The following is a 24,628-nucleotide window of genomic DNA, read 5'->3' on the forward strand; positions in this document are numbered from 1 at the left end:
TTTCAGATATTCTTAAATCTGGTAAGTCGCTTAGTATGATATTCTGAATTTGCATAACTTAATTGCAAATGACTTATTCTTTATCCTTTTGTCTCTACCCCTAGCCACTCATTGTGCTGGCATTTGAGATGTATAATTGCTATTATATTTACTAATGATTTTCTCTTGTGTGGTGATTTATGATTCGAGCTGTATTGTACTTGATAAGCAATCACATTTTTGGGATAAAGTATTAAAACATACAGATGGGTTTGTCTTTATAGAGTCATTTATTAGTTATGTGAGATGATTATTCCATGGTGATGTTTTGAGTTTTTAATATTATTTTGCCAAACCCTGATTAACTTATAAAGATTTCATCGCCAAAGAAGGGATAACCAGAATGAACCAATTGGTAAGTTTGGTTTAAACTCACCCAGCGTGAATTGAATAGGGTATTGAAATTGGGTCCAGATGATAAAATGTGTTAGTTCCTGTAAAGCTGGATCAAGTGTGAACGTGGCATGATTCTACAATGTCTTGAGTGTTTAAGGAAAGTGAGGAAAGCAACTATTGGGAAACACAGACTGTCTTTAGGATCTCTGGAAGAAAAGCCTCAAACCTTGCAGCGGAGTGTGCAGCAGCCAGCAGGAAAGCTGCAGCGGCTAGGAGAAACTGGCAGCCGGCCTGCAAAGCTGTGAATAGTCACCATTACCAGTGCTTTAAATGGGCCGGTACTCACCGGTACGGAGTACCACCACTTTTTATTTTTCTCCCTTAGAGTACCGGCACTTTTTTCTTGGCCGAGGAGAGTACCGGTACTCTAAGGGGAAAGTCAGGCAGGGCGGGCTCGATGACATTGGGGGCTGTGCAGAAAGTGCTCTGCTCAACTGCTGCAGATAAACAGAAGGCAGAATAGGGAGGGGCAGTGTACACCTCTGAATAGAGCTGTTGCTGTGAAATCCCGCAGCGGCTCATTTGCATCGCTTAAGCGCTGTTTAGGGTTTTGGGTGCCCTGCGGCTGTCTGTAAATGAAAGTGAAGGGTCCAATCAGACCCTGCCCAATCAATCACACTCCGCGAGACAGCAGAGCTATTGTTCAGGTTATACATGACCTGAGCAGTTTAATTTGTCCTAGGAAGTTTACGAACTTGTCTCTTCAAATATTGCAAACTCCTCGTCCTGCGCATTCAGAAAGCCCCCTCCGCCCAGGTAACAGGTAAGTAGCAAAGCACATTCTGAGAAGGTAAGCTGCCACACGGGGACTGGATACAACAGTACCTGGGCCACAGAGCGTGGGTATACTTTGTTTATGCAGCATTTCCCTCAAACTGAACTACGGCTTGGAACTAACAGCGAGTGTTACTGTTAACTGATGTCATAGTGGCCATTTTATCTGACACAGGCGGGTGAAAAATATATCTGTGACCTTCAGGCTTAATGATGACTTTTGCTGTGGTATATTTTAGGATTGGCTCCTGTAACCTGCACATCACAAGCAACGCTGTGCTGCCTATCAGGATTTTATGTGGAGATGCAGTTGTCTGAAACATTGCCCTCTTCTATGTCAGCCTCACCTCTCCTGGGCCTCTGCTCTATGCTGCTCCACCTGTTCCTATTTCCATGTTACACAGTTTCTTCCTTTTCTTATCGTTTCTCCCCTACTTTTTCCTGCCTCCTCCGCCAGTTTCCCCTCTTGCCGCATGTCTCTCTTATGTTCCCTCTGGTCTCCCTTGTTTTGAGTTCCACCCCCTCCCCATATAGTTTACACACGTTCCTCACTAGTTTAAGGATGCTCTCTCTCCTAATCACATAATCACTTCTTCCCACTGTCTCTTCAGTTCAACCCCCCCTCGGTGCTGATGTCTACCCCCTCACCACACGTTCCTATCCTCTCCTTGCCAGTTCTCCCCTCTCCCCCACAGTCCCACACAGTGCTTTAAATGGGCCGGTACTCGCCAGTACGGAGTACCAACACTTTTTATTTTTTTCCATTTGAGTACCAGAACTTTTCCTTGGCCAAGGAGAGTACCGGTACTCTAAGGGGAAAGTCAGGCAGGGCAGGCTTGATGGCATTGGGAACTGTGCTACTGAGCAGAAGTGCTGCAGATAAAGAGAAGGCAGTGGAGGCGGAAGGGGCAGTGTACACCACTGAATGGATCTGCTGCTGAGCATCCCACAGCGGCTCATTTGCTGTTTAGGGTTTGGGTATCCTGCGGCTGTCTGTGAATGAAAGTCAAGGGTCCAATTAGACACTGCCCAGTCAATCACGCTGTAGGTGTGTGTGTGTGTGTGACACTAGGCTTACCCCCTACCCCACAAATGTACTTTTTTACAGCGTTACACCAGAGATGAGAATGCACCTGTCAGCACTAGTCTGCTGAGAGGGTGGATAGGAGTGTAATAACCACTGCCATATATAGGCCGATTAGCATTCAGCTGGGCAGTCCACTGTAGGGCAGCAGACAGTCCATCAGTATGGCCACTTCTGTCTCTACCCGTCCCACCCATCTGTGTCCATTTGACAAGTTTCATGTACTCATCAGAATTTCAGTATTAATCTAGTTTATTGACATGCGCACTCCAATTGTTCCATTGATTTTTCAAGGGGCAGAGTGCGCTAAAGCAAGCAACCTGCGAATCCACTACATATTTCTCTAATAGAACTTTGGGAATGAGTAATTTAGACAGACTTGAGGTTTGAAGGAAAATCTGATTCTATAGTTGTGAGTTTAATCCTTTTTATGATAAAAAGATTTGAAAATACCAAAAGGCCGCCTTTGGGCAGTGAGTACTCTACAAACAATCAATGATATCGACCTACCTACAATTAATTAAATTCCCCTGCCCGTAAGAACAGGGTTGAATGTCTTTAGTTTAGTTGCCCATTACAAATGAAGTCCATCATCAGTTTTGTAATCTGCAACCTTGTCTCATGTTTGAATACCTTTTATTGTGTGCATGAATATCACTTTTTCTGACTTTTAAGAGATTATTATGGACAAGGGTGTCCACCATAGGCCCAGAAGGGCCAGGTCGAGTCCAGGTTTTCTGGCTATTATCATGAGGTAAATGTGCAAGCTAATTATCTAAATCAAGTTGTGTGTGAGTGGCCATGAATGTGTGTGAGTTTCTTAAGTGATGGGTGAGTATTTGTGCATAAACATGTTTAGTCTGGGAAGACAAGCTCACAGCCACCTAGTGGAATACAGCAATGCCGGTGTGAACCAGTAAAAACATAATTCTCTTAGCCCAGGTGAGCAGCTATTTAAAAAAGATACAGTAGAATGCTTGATGTCAGGTGGGGTTTGAAGATCTAGTGTCACAGTATTCAATAGATGGCCTCTTTAATTTGTTTGTTTGTTTTTCAACGAGAGGTATTAAGACACAGAGGTGAGTTTTCCCGTGGTTCATATTGCAGCTAAGCTAAGCTTTAATTACATTTAGTGAAAAGCAACACAGTCTTTCCATTGTGGGCCAGAATTACAGCCAGAGTCTTTTGTTTGGGGAAGTCAGGCCACGCACCAAGTCCAGACTGCGCATAAAGTCCAGACTGCGCATAAAGTCCAGACCATGCATAAAGTCTTTTGTTGGTGGTCCATTATTTTGGAAAGAAGAGGCGCACAGGTGGAACCATTTTTGTTTCTTGCACCTTCCATATGAAACTCTTTCTGCAACCAAACAGTTTTTTCTCAATGTCTATGCATGTACTATCTTGAGGGATGTTGTAGGGAATACCCAAATGCTAGAAAATTGTACTAACATCTTTTACATCTCTCCAATACCTAGGAGGCCTGGTCCATGCTACAAAAATGACTTAAAATCCCATAGTCTCTTGACCTTTAGGTGCCCACTGTACCTATAATGTGCTGGATTTATCCAGCCTGTAGAAGCCTTGCATATCTTCTGTTTGCTTTATGCAAGCTGTACTTGCCTCTAACAGACCCAGATCATTTCCTTTACTCAACCGGTCATAATCTAGACCACCATGTGCTCACCAGTTCTTGACTCACCCACCAGGCCAACCTTTGCTTACATCATGTAAGATGTGCTTGGCTCTTCCACTCTGCACTGACCCGCCATGTTTGATTTACTCAACCTGCCTTAACTGATTCATCCTTTCTCTCCTCACTTAATTCTCACCTTACCCAGCTAGTTCAAGTCACATTTGCCCTGTGCTTGCCTTGTTTACCCTAGTGCCTCTCGTTGTTCATTTAATTCACTTTACGTTGACATATGCTAGTTCAACTCATCCCATTGCGTTCATCTCAGCCATTTATAGAAGCCCTTCATCACATGGTTCACCACTCGAGTTCCCTGTAATCACTTCACTTGCCCACTGCTCACATTAAGTACCTCGTACCCCCATTGAAGGAGCTGTGGATGATTTTGATTGACCGTAGTTGGTGCCTGCTGTATAATAGATGATGGCTGAGACAGTATTGTGTGAAGACCAGTTTGAAAATGTTACTGTTCGTTTGTGTTGGTTATGTGACTTCAGTTTTGAAGTTTACTGAGAAAAATCATGACTTTTATGTTTCATATGTGCATAGGCTCAGAGACAATCTGCATTGGTATGACATTCTCAAAATAATAAACTTATGCCCATTGCCTCTATATTGTGTCATGATGCCTAAAGATGCTGTTGTTGGAAAAATTAATAAAAACACATTTGAAACTAAAATAATAAACTTATCTTTTTGCACATGAGAGGAGAAAACATATACTCTACAAATAGCAGAAATAATTCTATATCATTAAGCACAATTACCACCAAGAAAATGTGGTTACCATTAAATGCCTGCCTCCAAGCTCCGCCTCTAACCCCGCCCACAATTGCTCCTCCTCCATTCCTTGCTTAAATTGATGAGTACCTGCACTTATTTTTTCCCATTTAAAGCACTGACCAATACCCACCATGAGAAGGAGGTACGGTCAGTAAGAGGTCTTACTATGTGGGGGTTGCACTCACAGACGCACAAACAGACTAAGCAAGGAAGGTCTCAATTAGTGCAAGTTACTCGGCCAGGGCGCAGAACTCCGTGGAATTTCATGGAGTTTTCCAGTAACTCCGTTAAATTCTGCGGAGTACAACCCTGCGAGCTCCGTCCAGGCCTAGTTCATGGTAAAGATGAAGATACATTTCGGGCATTTAACGACATGCCCTTCATCAGGGAAAACGACACTGTAAAATGAAAAACGTTACTGTTACTATCAGCTCCAAATCATAATGAACTGTACATCATAAATTATACATCAACTTAATAACAGTTGAAAAACGGTTAAAAAATGGCATCAAAACACAATTATCCAAGAAGTGTTCTGTGTGATCGTGGTCTGCGTGCAAAAAGTGAAAAGTGAGAAACGCAAAAAATATGTGGAGTATCACTCACGTGACTGGAATCTCCAGTTCGCGGTAAATGCTGTAACGAGAGGAAGCAGCTTTAGGTAAAAGAAAATCGAGAGAATCACTCTGAGTGAAACTGCCGAAAAAACTCTACATGGCGGACTAACCTGATTGAAAGAAGTCTGCGTTCAAATATCGGTTGTCTCCTCCGTTCGCGCCGGTACTATGGTACCCGGTAGTGTTTGGTTATTTGACAAGGGTTCCGGTCATGTGGGTGGTCACGTGACCATGACTATAAAAGAAAGACTTTCCTACAAATATATGTGATCCGTCTCCTGCTACTTCGGAAAGGACATTGTAAACAAGTAAAACGTCTGTGGAAAAATCTAAAAAATACTATATGGAAAAAATAGAGAAGAGATACTCTATAAAAAGAGAAGACTCAGATTCAAAAGTAGAGACCACGGGGTAATAGTTAGAAAAACGGGGTAATGGTTAGAAAAAATGAGTGAAGTTGATACTAGTCTCGAACTCATGGGGTCGAGGTTGATGACTAGGTGCTGTATGGTTAGAGCCATTTGTGAAGATGGTAGCAGTGTGCATTAATGTACGTGTCTGGTGGATGAGTGAACCAACACAGTATACACAAGGTACAGACCATTAAGCAGTTCAAAAAAATATGTACTTTCAATGAGTTTATAAATAACAAGAAAATTCAACTCTTTCATTTAGACCCATCGGTATCTGGGTGGAAAGTCTCTGTATCCAAAAGTTTTCTCTCCTAAGGAGGTATTTGGTATTGTCTCTCCCCTCCATTCTCTGGACCATTTCAAGGATTATAAATTTGATTTGGGAAACATTGTGATTCTCCATTGTGTAATGTGAGGACAGTGCTGATTTAATATTTTTCAAGCGGATGTTGGATTTGTGTTCCGTTAATCGAACTTTGATGCGGCGCTCTGTTTTCCCCACGTACATTTTCCCACATGGGCATTTTATTCCATATATCAGATTGCTTGATTCACAAGTGGCATTGACCTTCAGTTTGATTGAATACCCTTTCGAAGGATGACTTACAGTGTTGCCTCGGATTATACTATTGCAGTGACCGCAATTAAGGCACGGTTTAGTTCCTGAGTACGTGATGTTTTCACATGGTTTTGTTTGGAGAATTTCCCCTAGGTTCTTTGATCTTGTAAAAGCAAAGATGGGTGGTTCTATAAAAGACTGTCTGAAATCCGGTTCCATATTGAGAATCGACCAATGTTTCAAAATGGCTTGTTTATACTTTTTACTTGATGTAGAATATTTAGATACTACCACAGTTCTTGGTTGTGCAGTTTTGACTTTAATGGTTAACAGTTTTCCTCTGTCAATTTCGTCAATCCTTCTCTTTGATTGTTCTACTACAGATTGTGCGGCGTCCCTCAAGGATCCTCGCTGAGCCCCACCCTGTTCAACGTCTACATGAGCCCCCTCGCGGCCATCGCACGACAACACAACCTCAGCATAATCTCCTACGCCGACGACACCCAGCTGATCCTCTCCCTGACCAACGACCCCGCCGCCGCCAGAGCCAACCTGCACGAAGGGATGAAAGAGGTAGCCGAGTGGATGACGACCAGCCGCCTGAAACTGAACTCAGACAAGACGGAGGTCCTCATCCTGGGCTCCTCACCCTCCACCTGGGACGACTCCTGGTGGCCTCCCGCCCTGGGCACCGCACCCAAACCGACAGACCACGCACGAAACCTGGGCTTCATCCTGGACTCCTCCCTCTCCATGACCAGACAAGTCAACAACGTCTCCTCGGCGTGCTTCAACATCCTACGCATGCTACGGAAGATCTTCCGGTGGATCCCCACCGAGACCAGGAAGACCGTCACCCAGGCCCTCGTCACTGGTCGACTGGACTACGGCAACGCCCTCTACGCCGGTACCACCGCCAAGCTCCAGAAGAGACTCCAGCGGATCCAGAACGCCTCAGCCAGACTCATCCTCGACATCCCACGAACCAGCCACATCTCCGGACATCTGAGAGACCTACATTGGCTCCCCGTCAACAAAAGAATCACCTTCCGCCTCCTCACCCACGCACACAAAGCCCTACACGACCAAGGCCCGAGCTACCTCAACAACCGAATCAACTTCTACGCTCCCAAACGACACCTCCGATCAGCCAACCACGCCCTCGCCGCCGTCCCCCGCATCCGAAGAGCGACTACAGGAGGAAGGTCCTTCTCCTACCTAGCCGCCAAGACCTGGAACTCCCTCCCGACCGACCTGCGCCTGACCCAAGACCACCTCTCCTTCAGGAAGAAGCTGAAGACATGGCTGTTCGAGCAGTAGCGGCACCCCCCTCCCCCCAGCGCCTTGAGACCCTACGGGTAAGTAGTGCGCTCTATAAATGTCTTCGATTGATTGATTGATTGATTGTGGGTAGCCTCTGGCCATGAATTTCTTGGTCATTTCTTCAAGTCTCACATTGCAGATTTTTTCTTCTGAGGTAATTCTTTTAACTCTAGCCATCTGCGAAAATGGTAAGTTGTTGATTAGGTTAGATTGGTGGAAGCTAGAGTATAACAACATGTTATTCCTGTCTGTAGGTTTCACATAAAGGTCAGTCATAAATCCATCTGAGGTTCTGATAACTTTAACATCAAGAAAGTTGACCATTGTCTCTGATATGTCCCATGTCAATTGGATACGTTCATCTACCTCATTAAATTTCTTTAGTTCCATCAGTAGTTTTTCTTTAGTGTTTGTCCAAATTATGAAGAGATCATCAATTTCCCTAATCATTAATTTCAGGTTTTGTGTCCATTCATTTTTAGAGAAGATATGTTGATTTTCATACCACTGCATGAATATATTAGCATACACGGGGGCTGCTGAATTGCCCATTGCCATGCCAGTCAGTTGTTGGTACCATGCTTCATTAATTTTGAAATAACTATGATACAAGATGAAATACATCAACTCCATGAGAAAAATCTGAAAATCTTGATCAAGCTCCGTGTTCAAAAGGGCAGATTCCATAGCTTCTATGCCCATATCATGGGGTATACTGGTATACAAACTGCATACATCAGCTGTACATAAGATCACTTTTTCTGTGGGATCCAACTTGATCTGTTGCAACATTTGTAAGAACTGAGATGTGTCTCTAATGTATGTTTGTGTGGACTGTACTATAAGTTGTAAGTACCGGTCTATAAACTGGCCAATTGGTTGATGTAAGCTCCCTCTCGTGGACACTATGGGTCGCATCGGAGGATCATAAGTATTTTTATGTATTTTTGGCGCCATCCCATAGTGTCCACGAGAGGGAGCTTACATCAACCAATTGGCCAGTTTATAGACCAGTACTTACAACCTATAGTACAGTCCACACAAACATACATTAGAGACACATCTCAGTTCTTACAAATGTTGCAACAGATCAAGTTGGATCCCACAGAAAAAGGGATCTTATGTACAGCTGATGTATGCAGTTTGTATACCAGTATACCCCATGATATGGGCATAGAAGCTATGGAATCTGCCCTTTTGAACACGGAGCTTGATCAAGATTTTCAGATTTTTCTCATGGAGTTGATGTATTTCATCTTGTATCATAGTTATTTCAAAATTAATGAAGCATGGTACCAACAACTGACTGGCATGGCAATGGGCAATTCAGCAGCCCCCGTGTATGCTAATATATTCATGCAGTGGTATGAAAATCAACATATCTTCTCTAAAAATGAATGGACACAAAACCTGAAATTAATGATTAGGTACATTGATGATCTCTTCATAATTTGGACAAACACTAAAGAAAAACTACTGATGGAACTAAAGAAATTTAATGAGGTAGATGAACGTATCCAATTGACATGGGACATATCAGAGACTATGGTCAACTTTCTTGATGTTAAAGTTATCAGAACCTCAGATGGATTTATGACTGACCTTTATGTGAAACCTACAGACAGGAATAACATGTTGTTATACTCTAGCTTCCACCAATCTAACCTAATCAACAACTTACCATTTTCGCAGATGGCTAGAGTTAAAAGAATTACCTCAGAAGAAAATATCTGCAATATGAGACTTGAAGAAATGACCAAGAAATTCATGGCCAGAGGCTACCCACAATCTGTAGTAGAACAATCAAAGAGAAGGATTGACGAAATTGACAGAGGAAAACTGTTAACCATTAAAGTCAAAACGGCACAAACAAGAACTGTGGTAGTATCTAAATATTCTACATCAAGTAAAAAGTATAAACAAGCCATTTTGAAACATTGGTCGATTCTCAATATGGAACCGGATTTCAGACAGTCTTTTATAGAACCACCCATCTTTGCTTTTACAAGATCAAAGAACCTAGGGGAAATTCTCCAAACAAAACCATGTGAAAACATCACGTACTCAGGAACTAAACCGTGCCTTAATTGCGGTCACTGCAATAGTGTAATCCGAGGCAACACTGTAAGTCATCCTTCGAAAGGGTATTCAATCAAACTGAAGGTCAATGCCACTTGTGAATCAAGCAATCTGATATATGGAATAAAATGCCCATGTGGGAAAATGTACGTGGGGAAAACAGAGCGCCGCATCAAAGTTCGATTAACGGAACACAAATCCAACATCCGCTTGAAAAATATTAAATCAGCACTGTCCTCACATTACACAATGGAGAATCACAATGTTTCCCAAATCAAATTTATAATCCTTGAAATGGTCCAGAGAATGGAGGGGAGAGACAATACCAAATACCTCCTTAGGAGAGAAAGGTTTTGGATACAGAGACTTTCCACCCAGATACCGATGGGTCTAAATGAAAGAGTTGAATTTTCTTGTTATTTATAAACTCATTGAAAGTACATATTTTTTTGAACTGCTTAATGGTCTGTACCTTGTGTATACTGTGTTGGTTCACTCATCCACCAGACACGTACATTAATACACACTGCTACCATCTTCACAAATGGCTCTAACCATACAGCACCTAATCATCAACCTCGACCCCATGAGTTCGAGACTAGTATCAACTTCACTCATTTTTTCTAACCATTACCCCGTTTTTCTAACTATTACCCCGTGGTCTCTACTTTTGAATCTGAGTCTTCTCTTTTTATAGAGTATCTCTTCTCTATTTTTTCCATATAGTATTTTTTAGATTTTTCCACAGACGTTTTACTTGTTTACAATGTTCCTTTCCGAAGTAGCAGGAGACAGATCACATATATTTGTAGGAAAGTCTTTCTTTTATAGTCATGGTCACGTGACCACCCACATGACCGGAACCCTTGTCAAATAACCAAACACTACCGGGTACCATAGTACCGGCGCGAACGGAGGAGACAACCGATATTTGAACGCAGACTTCTTTCAATCAGGTTAGTCCGCCATGTAGAGTTTTTTCGGCAGTTTCATTCAGAGTGATTCTCTCGATTTTCTTTTACCTAAAGCTGCTTCCTCTCGTTACAGCATTTACCGCGAACTGGAGATTCCAGTCACGTGAGTGATACTCCACATATTTTTTGCGTTTCTCACTTTTCACTTTTTGCACGCAGACCACGATCACACAGAACACTTCTTGGATAATTGTGTTTTGATGCCATTTTTTAACCGTTTTTTCAACTGTTATTAAGTTGATGTATAATTTATGATGTACAGTTCATTATGATTTGGAGCTGATAGTAACAGTAACGTTTTTCATTTTACAGTGTTGTTTTCCCTGATGAAGGGCATGTCATTAAATGCCCGAAATGCATTGGATGCTTGATAATGACAGTGTTTGCAATATGGAATACATTTTGATTATTGATTGAAGGAATACAAAATATCACTATAACCTACATTACCTTGATGGAATGAAATAAAAAACTGATGAACTATGGAACTAAACGAGTGAAAGTCTTCTTGTACAGGGGAGACAACTGAGAGTGCCTGTGATGGGATGACGCTTGAGAATCTCTAGTCTCACTGCTCAATTTACACAATTCAGACGTCGTTGGACACTCGACGCCACCTTCCGGTGCACCACTAAATTAATAACATAAGACCAACTACATTAAGAACCAGCAGTGCATCTATCCAATTCGAATCAAAGATGAAGATACCACAGAAAGGTTGTATGGAAAGCAAAAACGAAGCACATTTGTTTGCAATTATAAAGTGTGATGGAAACAAATAATAGGATCAACACAAATCACAGCACTTCACTTGGTGATGCCCAAGTCATAAATATTTACAGAAACCCGATTTCCACACATTATCATGTGTGTGCTAAAGAGTTTTATCAGTAAAACTGTATGTCTGTGCAAATGTAGTGGTCATTTCAATGGAACATGTGCTGTCTGTAAATGTTAGGTCACTACCACACAATGCTTTAGTTACATTAAAAAAAAATCACCCACCTCCTTAGCAAAATATACCCCACGTGTTTAGATTAATACTATTGGTGAGAATCGAAATGGGGCAAAGTTCATGCTTATGATTTGCGTTTGGGGGGAAGGTGGTGTAAATGTCTTTTATTCCAACGTTTCAGGTAGAATGCTTTTTGCCATATTGTGTATTTGAATTACATCCTACATATACAAGGGCAAAATATATGTTACGTTCATATCTTTACTGTTGGTGCGGGCCAAGCCTAGGATCATGTATCATTGGATACAAACGCAATACCTTTCCTGCAATTGTGGTATAAAGACGTCTCTGAGTGGTCTTTGGTGGAAGTAATCCGGATGTAGAAGGTACAGACAGATGAAAAGCTGCAGGTGATTTACGGTCATGGCGTGAAATGATGGACATACTCCTAGAGAGAATGGCGAATTTAAACTGCACAATCATCTCGACCTTCGCAAACTTAAATTCATTATACTCCTAGGAGTGTTTGGTCATGCATGTGCTTAAATTAAAGCTTGAACGTTGTTTCTGCACCTCATATTGTGGTTCTGAACATGTTGTTTCTGTATTATTATGTAGTATGTTATGAAAAAAACACAATAAAATACATTGAAAAAGAATGGAGTCTCGTAAATAAAAAAGTGTGTTAATTTGATCCATACATATATGCAATTCAGAAGCTGCTGTATGCACACCGCCCTAAACAAAACAGTTTTCTCGGGTTAGAAGGGTTAAAACAAACTGCTGCAGCTGAATCAGTATTAAAGACAGCCAATCAGAAATGGTACATTTTACTGTTACCCTATTGCTCATCTGGTGAGATTATTAATTCCAGTAACGTTTTCCATATCAGCACATTTGTTATTGTTTTCCTTAAGCAATTGGGTAATTAAAAAAATCATAAACTGGTTGCCAAAAAGCATAAATACTGCAAATTCTCAATTACTCATTCACTTAATTAAGAACATGCTTTATTTGTGTGTCTACTAGCCATGTGAACATAAACGTTTTACAAGAACATTTCATTATCACAAAATAAAAATCCATTTATAGAATAAGCAATGAAGAAATTCAGTTCAAATACAGCTCAAGTGTGTTCGGAATTAAATTCCATTATGGTGTCAAATTACTTTATTTCTATCAATGTGTAACTGGGTGATTTTTACCAAAACGGTGGAATAACCACAAAATTCGTTCTTTTTATTGCTGGAGAAATAAACGACACAAGGTTAAAAAATAACTCAAACGACAAAAGTCTTCAGGGACACATTTCTATGGCTTCAAATATGGTTATAAAAACGATCTTGATTGATTAACACTAATTATTAATGCTGTTTTGGTTTTTGGGATGCTTTCGCGATAAATAAAAGAGGCGCAAATGTATTTTTTACTATTCTAGTGCAGTTCGGCAGACTACCAGAAGATGGCGGCAATAGCACTTATAAGAATCTTTGCTGCACTAACATTGAGTCGATGCCATGCGTCGTTGCCCTGGAGACTAAAGAATGTTCAGACAAACAACGTTCTCGCAAATCGGACACACAGAAGGCAAAAACCGAAAGAAACAGTAACAGAAGGTGGGTACAGCCTTTAGTTTACATCCTTAAAATAGTTAATGTAGATCCTAACTAAAAGCAGGTAATTCCGCGTTTGCCGCTGTTCGAATGCGTCGTCGAGCTAAATTGAGAAAGTGCAAAGGGTCTGGGGTCGGTGAGTTAATTGGATGATTACACATTCGTGAGGCGCTACACATGCTGCTGTTTTAAGTGCTAGAAAAGTTCAGGAAAAGGTGGGGGACAAAGAAAAGGGGCGGGGAACATACATTGCTCTCAGAGGTCGCTATCCGAGTCCCTGCGTGCGAAGGGTTATTAATATTTATAACGTTAAAACAACTCATGAAAGACCAAGGAATTACAAGTAGCTTAAGCCAGTCACAATGCGTGGCAAATAAAGCAAAACAGTAACTTACAAATAGTTGATGACAAATAGGGTCCGTTTTACAAAGCCTACTGAGCATGCAACTTTAAATGTAACTTGAACTTACATATAAGTAGTTTGATTTACTGGTGCAATAATATCACAAAATGTGAATATTGAGTCACAATTCCCACGTGCAACATAACTCCATGATGGTGCAATAGTAAGCAGGGCTAAATCCAGCTTCAGGCGTGAGGGTGGCCGGGAATGTTTGGGGACCCCAACCAACACGCTCTGGAGGTTTCTGATATTCACAAACGTGTTTCTGGCCAACTCCCAACCTGAAAGAGATGCAAATACTTACTTCGAGAGTTCTTCCTGCCAAGGACATGAGTTAATACCCATCCAGGGTGGGGTTCGTCTCAGGACATCACTAAAATGCTGAGGGAGGTGTTAAGGAAATGTTTCTCTAAATAGAAACTATTTTCTGAGCTGAGGTCGAAAACCCCCCAGAAAAGGGTGGATGCGCAAAAGTCATGTTCGCATGTACGTTTGTAGTGTACGTACAATTACGCATGCAAGACGCCCTTTGCATAGGTCCAAGTGTGAGTTCACAACATTTTTCGTAAATATTCCCTAAAAACTGTGACTGTCACATGTTTCCGGGAACATTCTAGGAAATCTTGATGAATTCTTCAAATGTGGAAATTTACAGCCATACAATGACGTAAACATGCAGACTTCCAACTTTTGTTTGCGAATCACACCCGTAGTTCTTAAGAAACTTTGGTGTGAGATGCACTGCAGATGAATTGATGTGAATAACATTCTTAAAATTGATTGTGATAATTCTGATTGATCAGAATATTTACTTTAGCACTGATATCTTTGATACAATGATGCCCCATTGTAAAGTTTTAACGGATGGAAAATCACTTCGAAAACAGCTTCATAATAAGATACATGTGCATTAAACTTACATAACCGCATCCAACATGACAATATATTTTTTTGTCCGCCACGTAGGCCTAGGGATCAGGCTGCACTTACCATGTCCCCTTATGTGTCCTTTCATTTTCTATTCCCTTAGTCCTGTAATTGAAACCACATTTACTTTCAATGTTGTGGAATTTTATCAGTTCATTTTACATCTGCAGAACCTTTACCGATGGGAGAAAAAGTTCCCTTTGCCCACAGAATATGAGTATTCTTTGAAATCTTAAATCTGCGAATATCATTAACTGCTAAAGTGTACTCTATCTTTTTATTAAAATTAAATTTTAACCCTTCATGCCTAACCCGAGTCCCTTTCTAAAGCTAATTTCTTGAAAACTATTGAACACATTTACTCCAAGCCAACGTCTGGTGGGGTGTGTTAGATCCATTCTGCAAAATCAACTGCAACTGGAATGACCAGTGCAAACATAATTAATTACCACCAAATATAGCAATGTTACATTCACTTAATTTCTTTAAAATGTTAATTTCCCTTACTTAAGTGTGCGCAGTGAACTTTGCAACTACTGATATATCAATGTTAGATTCACTTCATTTCCTGAGAAGTACATTTCTCTTACTTCAGTGAACGCCATGAACTATGGCAATTACTGATATCCGGTGTCTCGCTTCCAGATCTGACAACCCTTTGTTTAAAGGTCTTCTTTTGTAGAATCATCCCTTGAAAACTCAAAGCAGGGCGCTATATTCTCTGATCTATGATTTTGGATAATTGAAGCTCCTCAGACCCCGATACAGATTTGTAACATCTACCCATAGGATTTAGGGGCAATGTTTTATTTCTGATGGAGAATTAAGACTCAAGGTTAGAAAGTCTACTTAGACAGTGCATAATAGTTTTCTGTCTGTGAGATCTGCAGATAGGCTTTTTCCGGTAGCAAGACAATATAATTATATTGTTCCTTTTTTTAACTCTTTCCATGCTGATGACGGAACCGCTCCGTCATCAGCCGCGGTGGCGCTGTGCTGATGACGGAGCGGTGGGCGTTCCATTGAGCTGGCGGGGCAATGATGGAACCGCTCCGTCATGAGCACAGCTCAACCGCGGCTGGTGACAGGGCGGTTCCGTCACCAGCATGTGCGCGCCGCGCGGCCCCCCCGCACCCTTAGCGCTGCGGCGGAATAGCCGCCGCAGCGAAGGTGTTAATAATGCTGCTGACTGCTTGCTGAGGACAGACTGCAGATGAAGGTGGCATGTTCTACCAAAAAAGTGGTCTATCGTTCTTTTCAAGTAGTTTTTGTCCTTAAAGTAGTTATTCACGCCAAAGGCTTCTTTTAAGGTAGGTTGGCTTATAAGCTGCTCTACACAGGGTTGCTGCTTGCCATTATTTGGTAGGCTCAGTGTTGGAGTTTGGTATATTAAAATGGGGTGACACTGCTATTTAACCTTGAATTGGGTCAAATCAGTGTTCTTTGGTCAACATGTTTCAAGCTCCCCAAGCTTTTCATCAGGACCATACAGGGTCCAGCCCTGTATATACCACTCCTATATTTTAATAAATAGGATTAATTCGATATTTTTCTATGCGCTGTTAATTTAAAACATGCGTGTTATACATACGATTTGTACCTTAATGATGTTTATGTATTGGTGCTTAATTGCACTTCATTGTCTCAGGCGGGGGCGGGATCACCTCATGGAAGCATTGTTCCGTATCGGTGAAGCCGCTTGGTATTACCTATTCGTTCCCCACCCGACTGCATATTGCGTAGAAAAATATCGAATTAATCCTAGTGTCACCCCATTTTAATATACCAAACTAGGTTTAGAATAAATTGTTGAGGCCCACTAGCACGCTATTTTTAGATCACACACCCACTCCACCACCACAACACTTTACACCACACATAGCCTTTCACAAATAAAGTGCTCTTGCGTAGTTCGCTAGTCGCAGCACGCCCCTTTTCGTAGAGAACTGGGATGGCCCCAATGATGAAGCATGTCACCGTGGGGAAACCCCGGTGAGTGAGGGGACTCTAGAAAGAAATTTTTCTTTCTTCTTTGGTAAGCACTGACATAACTTATGCAGTAACCGTAACATACAAACTAGGTCTCTGAACCCACCACCATGGGTTCCTGATTTTTTGATACATGTAACTGGAGGCCGACCTAGCTTTGTTTGTCCTCCTTCTCCCCCTGTTTCTTAACCTCTTAGGTGCTGCGCCTATTCCAACGGCACCACTACCTCAGGAGTGCTGCCGTCGGCCGTTGGACGTTCGAACCTCACCTGCGCAATGGAACGCTCAGCACTGGAGCTGGACGTTCCATAGCTGCTAAGAGGTTAACTATTGCAGTCTGGGACTGCCATGTCAACTTGGCAAGTGCACATACTTGCCAGTCCCCAAACGTTCCCTTTTCTGCATGTTAGTCACCCATAAGGTAGGCTAAAGGTACCCCTGTGGGCAGGGTTGCATTGTATGTGAAAGGTAGGACATGCCCTGATGTGTGTGGCATGTCCTGATAGTGAAATACTGCCAATTTTGTTTTTCACTATTGCAAGGCTATCTGTTCCCATAGGCCAGTATGGGAATTTTGCTTATAACATCTTATAAACATAACCTACCCTGGGAACAAGATAGGAAAATAAAGTTTAGTATGCCTGAACTCAGAATGTTAAAGTGTTTGAAAATACCACTTTTAGAAAATAGGTATTTTTTCGTGCCTAACCATCCAGTGTGCCTCTGCTATTGCATGTCTGGCTTTTGAATGACAGGTGCTGGAGGAGGGCTGCGGCACCGGCAGGCTGATGAGTCAGGGCTGGGCTGAAGGGGACCTGGGTTGAATTTAGAGTAGGGGGAGGAGATTTCCTTTCACCTGCCTGGGCCAGGTCTGCTTTCAACAATGCTGTCTCCACATTCTGCCAGGAAGCTGCACCAGAGAGTACAGAACTGGTTTTGGCTGGGTACAGACACTCTCTGCCTTCAGAGACAAAGGAGTTGTGTGTATAAAAAGGGGGACCCAGACGCCAGAACTTAAGATCACTTCTGGGAAGTCAAGAGGAACCTTTTCCAAGGAGAAGAACTGGAGAAGCTGAAGGAAGATTACTGCCCCTGTGCTGTTTGCTGTTTGGGGTTGGCCTGCAGTGGTTATTTGTTGCTAAGGAAAGTAGAAAATGACTTTGCTGTTTGCTTTGTGATGTTGAGGAAGATCTCCAAGGGCTTGAAACTGAGCTTGCCTCCTGTCTGAAGTCTCAGGGACACAAAGACTTCACCACCAGCTCCCCTGAATTTCCTTGCTGGGAATTCCAGCCTGCAAAGAAGTGCCTGCTGCTGTTTAGGACCTCTAGAGACTGTTTGCTGTTGGGAGCTGGAAGATGGATGCAACAAGGAAGAAGCGTGTTGTATCCGCACCGATTGCCGACGCATCACCGAGTCACAGAGAAGACGCGTGCCGCATCCGCACCTGATCCTTATGCATTGCCGAGCCACAGAGAAGAAGCACACCACATCCACACCGAGTCCCAATGCATCACTGAGAAAACTGTTGCATCACTTGCCATGTGGCTGCAAACGTTCACGCATCGTCCAGATCGTCGCTTCGCATCAAGCCGCCATTTTGCTGCATTGCACCAGATCGTCGCCACGCATCAAGGCGCCATCTTGTCACATCGTAACCGGAACGCAGTAAGAAACAGACGCATCCCCTCCTCTTAGGTAAGGAACAGATGGATTGCCTCCCCTGTGCTGCAGTAAGGAACAGACGCATCGCCTCCCCCGAAGCAAGGAACTGACGCATCACCTTCCATGCGACCCTTTTGTTTGTTTTGTGTGACGTATCTAAGTTACTTTGTTAGAAAAGTGTTGCATTTACAACTTGCATTGGACTGAACTATTTCTTCCATTTAAGAACCTTATTTTTGATACTGTATTGTGGATTTTTTCCGTTTGGTCTTGTTTAGATAAAGATTACTTATTTTTCTAAACTAGTGTGGTGTCCATTTGTAGTGTTTTCACTGTATTACTGTATATGTTCACAAATGCTTTACACACTGCCTCTGAGATAAGCCTGTCTGCTCGTGCCAAGCTACCAAGGGGTGAGCAGAGGTTATTTTAGTAGTGTATCCCCCGTACCCTGACTAGAAGCAAGGGTCCCTATTTGGACAAAGGTGCAACACATTGCCAACTAGATATCCCCCATTTCTAACACTCAGAAAGTGTCTTCCACCCACTGCAAGTTCCCATAAATCTATTGCTTTCTGATGCCAGCACCTCGGTGCAGCCCTCCTTTAACCAAGGAAGTTGCCCAAGAGACAGGACCAAAGTGGGGTGACCAAGGGTCTCGTCAACAGCAAAATATCAGTTTCAGTCCAGGGCACAAGAGCAGCAAGGGGTATCTTCGGCAGTGCCAGATGAGATATTCTTATAAGAGTTGTGTCTTCTATTTCTTTTGGAGGTTAAGGAGTGAATCTGTTATGTGGTCAGATATTTCTCCACATTTGGAGTTCATTGCATGAGATATTATGTCTTCCAATTCTTTCATTATTGCAATAGTTACCATAAACCATTATATACTTTCCTTTAGTTTTTTACCTCTGCCATTGTGCAGAGCTGTTTATACTTTCACTGTCATATTACAAATAAATACGAAATATGTTCTGTAATATCTTTTGTAAACATACTGTTTTGTTAATCCTCCTGTTAAATCTATTCATTTGACCTGAATTTGTATTCTCTGTAGACCTAATAGCATATTGTTATTGAACATTTGTATTTTTTCAGACTATTGAAAAATGGGCAAGAAAGGAGGGAAAAAAGGGAAAAAAGCTAAGAAGGAGAAAGAAGGAAAGAAAGAGAAGAAAATGAGCTTTACTGAAGCACTACTTGCATTTCAGTAAGTTTTCAATGTATTTAAATTCCAAAACAAGATTGGCTTCTTTGGAGAATATATGCCTGTTTTTAACTTTGTGGTCTTTTGTGTATACTGTGTGGTATTATCTTGGCTATGTTGTACTGTGCATGTTATCTTACATTAAGCCAGCCAAATACAAGGAACTTGCCAGAAGAGTCAGCTTGTTAACTGTGAAGCTGAAATCCACCAAATGTAACTGCTGGCAACTAGAAAGGAAGTGGTGCACCATCAAAGAGTTAGGAGACCATACCTCCCTCAAGCCAGCACCCAACCAATACCACCACCTCCTGAAAAAAACAAAGAATGCCCTAGCAGACCACATAAAAGTCAGCACAAACCACAGAAAGAAGCTCCCACTGGAAGAACTCACCGGAAGAACCTAGAGAATCTGGCTGCCACCATTCACCTTGAAACCTAAGAATATCATCTGTGACGTCCCCTAAGGATTGTCCTTCAGCCCCACCCTCTTCAACGCCTACAAGCCCCACCCTGGCCAACACCGTCAGATCGCACAGACTCAAGATCATCTCCTACGCCGACGACACCCAGCTCACCCTCTCGTGGTTAGAAGACCCCTCCACCTCCAGAGCCAATTTCTACAGATGTATGAGGAACGTCACCAACTGGATGAAGGACAACTGTCTCAAGCACAACATGGAAAAGATGGAAGTCCTCATCTTTGGGACAGCCCCGCGCCATGGAACAACGCATGGTGGCCTGCTGAACTCAGCTCATCCCCCACCCTGACAGACCAGTCCCGCAACCTCGGCATCATCTTAGACATCAAGCCATCTATGAAGAAACAGGTAAACTCAGTCTCATCTGCCTGCTTCCACACCCTACGCATGTTTCGCAAGATCTTCAGGTGGCTCCCAGTCAACACTAAAAGGACTGTCACGCATGCCCTCGTCACCAGCAGGCTCGGGTACAGGAAGACACTCTATATCGGAATCACGGTACGCCTCCTGAAGAGACTACAGACAATACTAAATTGCAAGACTCATCCTCGAACTCCGCAGACGGACCTACATCACACCCCACCTCAAGAAGCTATACTGGCTCCTGATTCAGAAGGGATGCCAGTTCAAGATGCTGACCCACGCATACAAAGCTCTGCACAACAAAGGACCAGCAAACATTAACAAACGCATGACATTCCACTACCCGACCAGACAACTACGATCTGCCTCCCTCTTCCTCGCAGACCTCACCCTCCAGATCCACCAAAGCAACAACGGAGGACGCTACTCTCACACCTGGTTGCCAAAGCTTAGACCGGCCTTCCCCTGCCCCCCAAGACCACCTCATCACTCTGGCAATTCAGGAAAGGACTCAAGGCCTGGCTGTTTGATTAAACATATCCCCATGAAGCAGTTAGCAACTCCAGTGCCTTGAGACCCTCACGGGTGATTTGACGAGCTTTATAAATACCCAATTGATTGATACTTTCAGTAAAATATTCTGGCATTCAGTGGCTTTAGTGTAATCAACGATGTTGTCTCGCTTCTGCACAACAATCACAACTTTAATGAAAGATGAGTTTTTCGAGGAGGTAGGCAACCTTGATTGCCTTGTTTGGAAGTTTTTATTAGGTCTAGAGTTAGCTGAGACCTTTTGATTTTGCTGAAATTGTGTCTATACCCTCTATGGAAGTTTTTTTAGGTCTGGCGTTAGTCAAGACCTTTTGATTTTACTAAAATGATAAGTGTAATTTTCTTTCTTAAACAAGCTTTCAGTCAGCTCTCATCATCCATTGGTCTGTTTTTGTATCATTCAATTTTTGCTTTTGCCAACTACAACATATATAATGAGGCAATGGGTCAGCCTAATTTAGCCACTGGCTAACTTCACTTTGAGTGCTGCATTTCACTGTTTCAAATGGGATACAACGCACACAAGTTAGTTCCCTTTATGGACAGTGTTTTCGTTTTTATGTTATTACTTTAGTGTTGCTTTTGTGTTTAGAGCCTGATGTGATAGCTGGCTGCATTCTACCAACTCTTCATGTTGTTTTCGGTGTGAGCACAAGCCACACTCCAGCTTTATCAGTTCCTGCCACCTGCTACTGCTGTTGTAAATTCCTTTTGGAGAGGCCTTTGTTATCTGACTGCTGCTCTGTCACAGCATCTCATTTGAAACTCTTCTTTATAAAGTTATCCTCTTCTTAGTATGCATGCAATGAATTGCATTTATAATTGTACTCCTTTACGGCATGCTGGTATCTATAATGAAAGAAAGTGGTCTTGCCTTCAAACAGAGATTTCTGCCATCTTGGATATTAAGGAATGTAAAGTGGGAAACCAACTCTCAGGATAGGGATAAACTTAAAGAAAGGTAATTGAATGATACAGTTTAGGCTTACAAACTTCATGATTAGATCAGTTTTTATTTCTGTATATAGCAAAGCTAAGCAAACAACTCCTTGTTAAGGACTTGGGGATGCTCAGTTAGGCTCTAGACTTGCTATCCGGGCTTGGTCCACCAACTCCCTGACTTACTGCCTATGCAGTCCCTGTTTGATGATGATGTACCCTGTCTGACTGAATCCCATAGGTGTAATATGTGCCTTCCTCATGAATGAGTGGCCTTTATATAGGCAAGTCATATTTATACAAGAACTATGTGCTCTCACCCCGGATCTTAAGCTGGGTTTGGAGACGCTTTGGGCCTGCTTGCCCAGTCTCTAGTCTTCACTCCAAAGTTGTACCTACGCAGGCTGAGTACTTGATCCCAGTCCTAGGTCTTTCTTTAAGTACATCTTTGACCATGTTTAGCAAAGTGTTGGGATGACACACCTTCACCCATCTAAGATGGTAGGAACCTCCTTTAACAGGTGTGCCTTGTCTTGTTCAAAGAAAATACAAGTCCACAAATATCAAGCATCATAATCTTCTGCAGCCACAAGTGAAGACTGCGGAGCCCTTTCAGCTCTAACCCATTATCAGCATACACTGAGCCTGTCCAAGCCTCAGTAAGTACGGAAAAAATACAACTTACCACAATAAGGTGTCAACTTAATCTAAAACTCAAGCACAGCCCCATGGGGCGTTTTAGGTTTTGCCTGCACAGCGCTTGGCTTGCGCTGTGCTTGTGAAATCTATTGTTAATATAAATCTTAAAAGGGACTTATATCCTGCCCTTGCTTTTCATTGGTTGGTGTGTTTGCCACTTACTTTTCCTTCATTTCTATTGGTTATAGCATGCCATTTCCTGTTGTGCTTCGTGTGTTCTTTTTATCAGTTTTCATTCACCGCCAGATCCGGTGTCTTTCATTTGTTTCTCTTCTTTCTGTTTCGCCCCACACTGTAACTTCCATTACTTCCATGAGGCTTGTAACGCATCGTACTTCAAGCTCCGCTTTCAGCCCAGAGACCCGCCCTCGGGTTTTGCATGTAGGGGCACCATCAGAGAGACATCCATCATCCTTTCATTTGTGGAGGCTCATCCCGGTTTCAAGTGATCCAGAACGCTTGTCTTTCACATCTATGTGAGGCAATCTGGAATGTGTTACTGAGGAGGAGGTGATACAGTAATGCATATTTGGTCAGAGGATAGACGTTGCGTCAGGCTCTATTTGGTGATGCTAGACAGAGGAGAGGTACAGAACCTCACGGCATAGACCTTATGTCCCACTATTGCAGTGCCTGGGTAATGTGTCACTTTCTTTTTTTTTTTTTCTTCTCAACAAGTGGGGCACAAACCTTACACAATATTACATAAACAAAAGATAACAGGAGGAGAGCACACTTTGATAACAAAATAACATAGCAGAGACAAACATCAGAACATAACAACTATCTATACCTCAAATAATAGTATACGAAAGACAAAGATGTTTAAAACGAGAGCCCCTATTTTGCATTTAACTTCATCACAGAGCAGGTACCCTTTGCCTTGGCTAGGGATTTTTCCATCTCTTACGTTTCCTTAACCAACAGCCACCAATCATTTATAGAGGGTGGTTTTATAGAAAACTATACCCGGGCTAGTGCCAATCTATCAGCAACCAGCAATATTGAAGATAGCCGAGTAAGGGCCAGATGCATCAAAGGGTTTTGCCTATTCTGCGTCTATGGGAAAATGTGTTCATGCATATGGCCCTAAGTCTATAATTCACTATCTTGGGTTATGTGTCCCTTTCTAAAGCCAGGCTGCAGTGGTGCTAAACCGCAAACAGGCATCCCCACAAAGCTCTGAAATCCAACTGTAATGGTGCGAAGTTACCGACAGGTGTCCTCAGGGCCAGACTGGGAACCAAAACCGGCCCTGGCAAAGTGCTCAGCTGTTCCCCCCCCCCCCCCCCCCTTCCCGGTACGGGGGTTTGGGGTGCCGCCGAGCTGATTTGCAAGGGCTGGTTTTTGGCCGATTTTGCTGCAAAAAAGGCCCTGTAACTAAATCGGCCCCAGGGACCCAAAACCGGCCCCCATCCGTGCGGCGCTCCGGGGGATTGCCCGGTGCCCTCTACGGCCAGCCCGGCCCTGGGTGTCCTTGGGAAGTGGGGTCTTTAGCTGTGATAACGCAAAGTCACCAATAGATCACCTTTGTAATGTGGAAAAGTGATGCCCCTACAGCTCTCAACAACAAAAGCCTGCTGCCCAGGGAAATAGGGTATCGATAAAGGGTTGTACCCAGCTGGTGTCACTGGGACCTGGGTTGTCAAAGTGATAAGAGGAAGGGGTCCCAGTAATTAACAAACAAATTTGCAAAACAAATAAAAAATAAATTAACCAAGAAACAAATCTGTCCACATTGTTTTAATCACAATGTGAATATATATACCAAATATATACTTTGTATCAGTATGCAAGTACATTAGTAGTTTCGCAGTGCCCCAAGAAACAGAGGAGGGGGGAGTGATCCTGTGAGGATAAAGTGAAGGGAAGGAGGAAGAGATTCACAAGTGACACTTTAATCAATAAATATGCAACATTTGTCCACACTACACAAAATGTGTGCAGAGATGGGGACCATAAGGTTCAACATATACTTCCACGAAACAGCATACTCCACATAGTTCAAACAATGAAAGCAATAGGGCGTGGAGTTGATAATACAAGTGGTTGTCGACGTTTCGACCCTCTAGATTGCAGGTACAGTAACTATCCTTGCTGTGGGGTCTT

The 24,628-nt window shown here is 42.6% G+C and overlaps 1 protein-coding gene across 1 annotated transcript in view; it reads left to right on the top strand.

Moving 5' to 3' along the window:
- Positions 1 to 13,213: 13,213 nt before the first annotated feature.
- Positions 13,214 to 24,628, top strand: part of CCDC83 (coiled-coil domain containing 83) — a 191,079-nt gene continuing 179,664 nt past the window's right edge. Inside the window, exons 1-2 of the mRNA XM_086933964.1 lie at positions 13,214 to 13,302; positions 19,379 to 19,490. Coding sequence (XP_086790090.1) covers positions 19,390 to 19,490 — 101 coding nt within the window. The 5' untranslated portion in view covers positions 13,214 to 13,302; positions 19,379 to 19,389. The remainder of the gene's footprint in view (positions 13,303 to 19,378; positions 19,491 to 24,628) is intronic.

This window comes from Lissotriton vulgaris, chromosome 8 (assembly GCF_964263255.1).
Source record: "Lissotriton vulgaris chromosome 8, aLisVul1.2, whole genome shotgun sequence".
NCBI lineage: Eukaryota > Metazoa > Chordata > Amphibia > Caudata > Salamandridae > Lissotriton > Lissotriton vulgaris.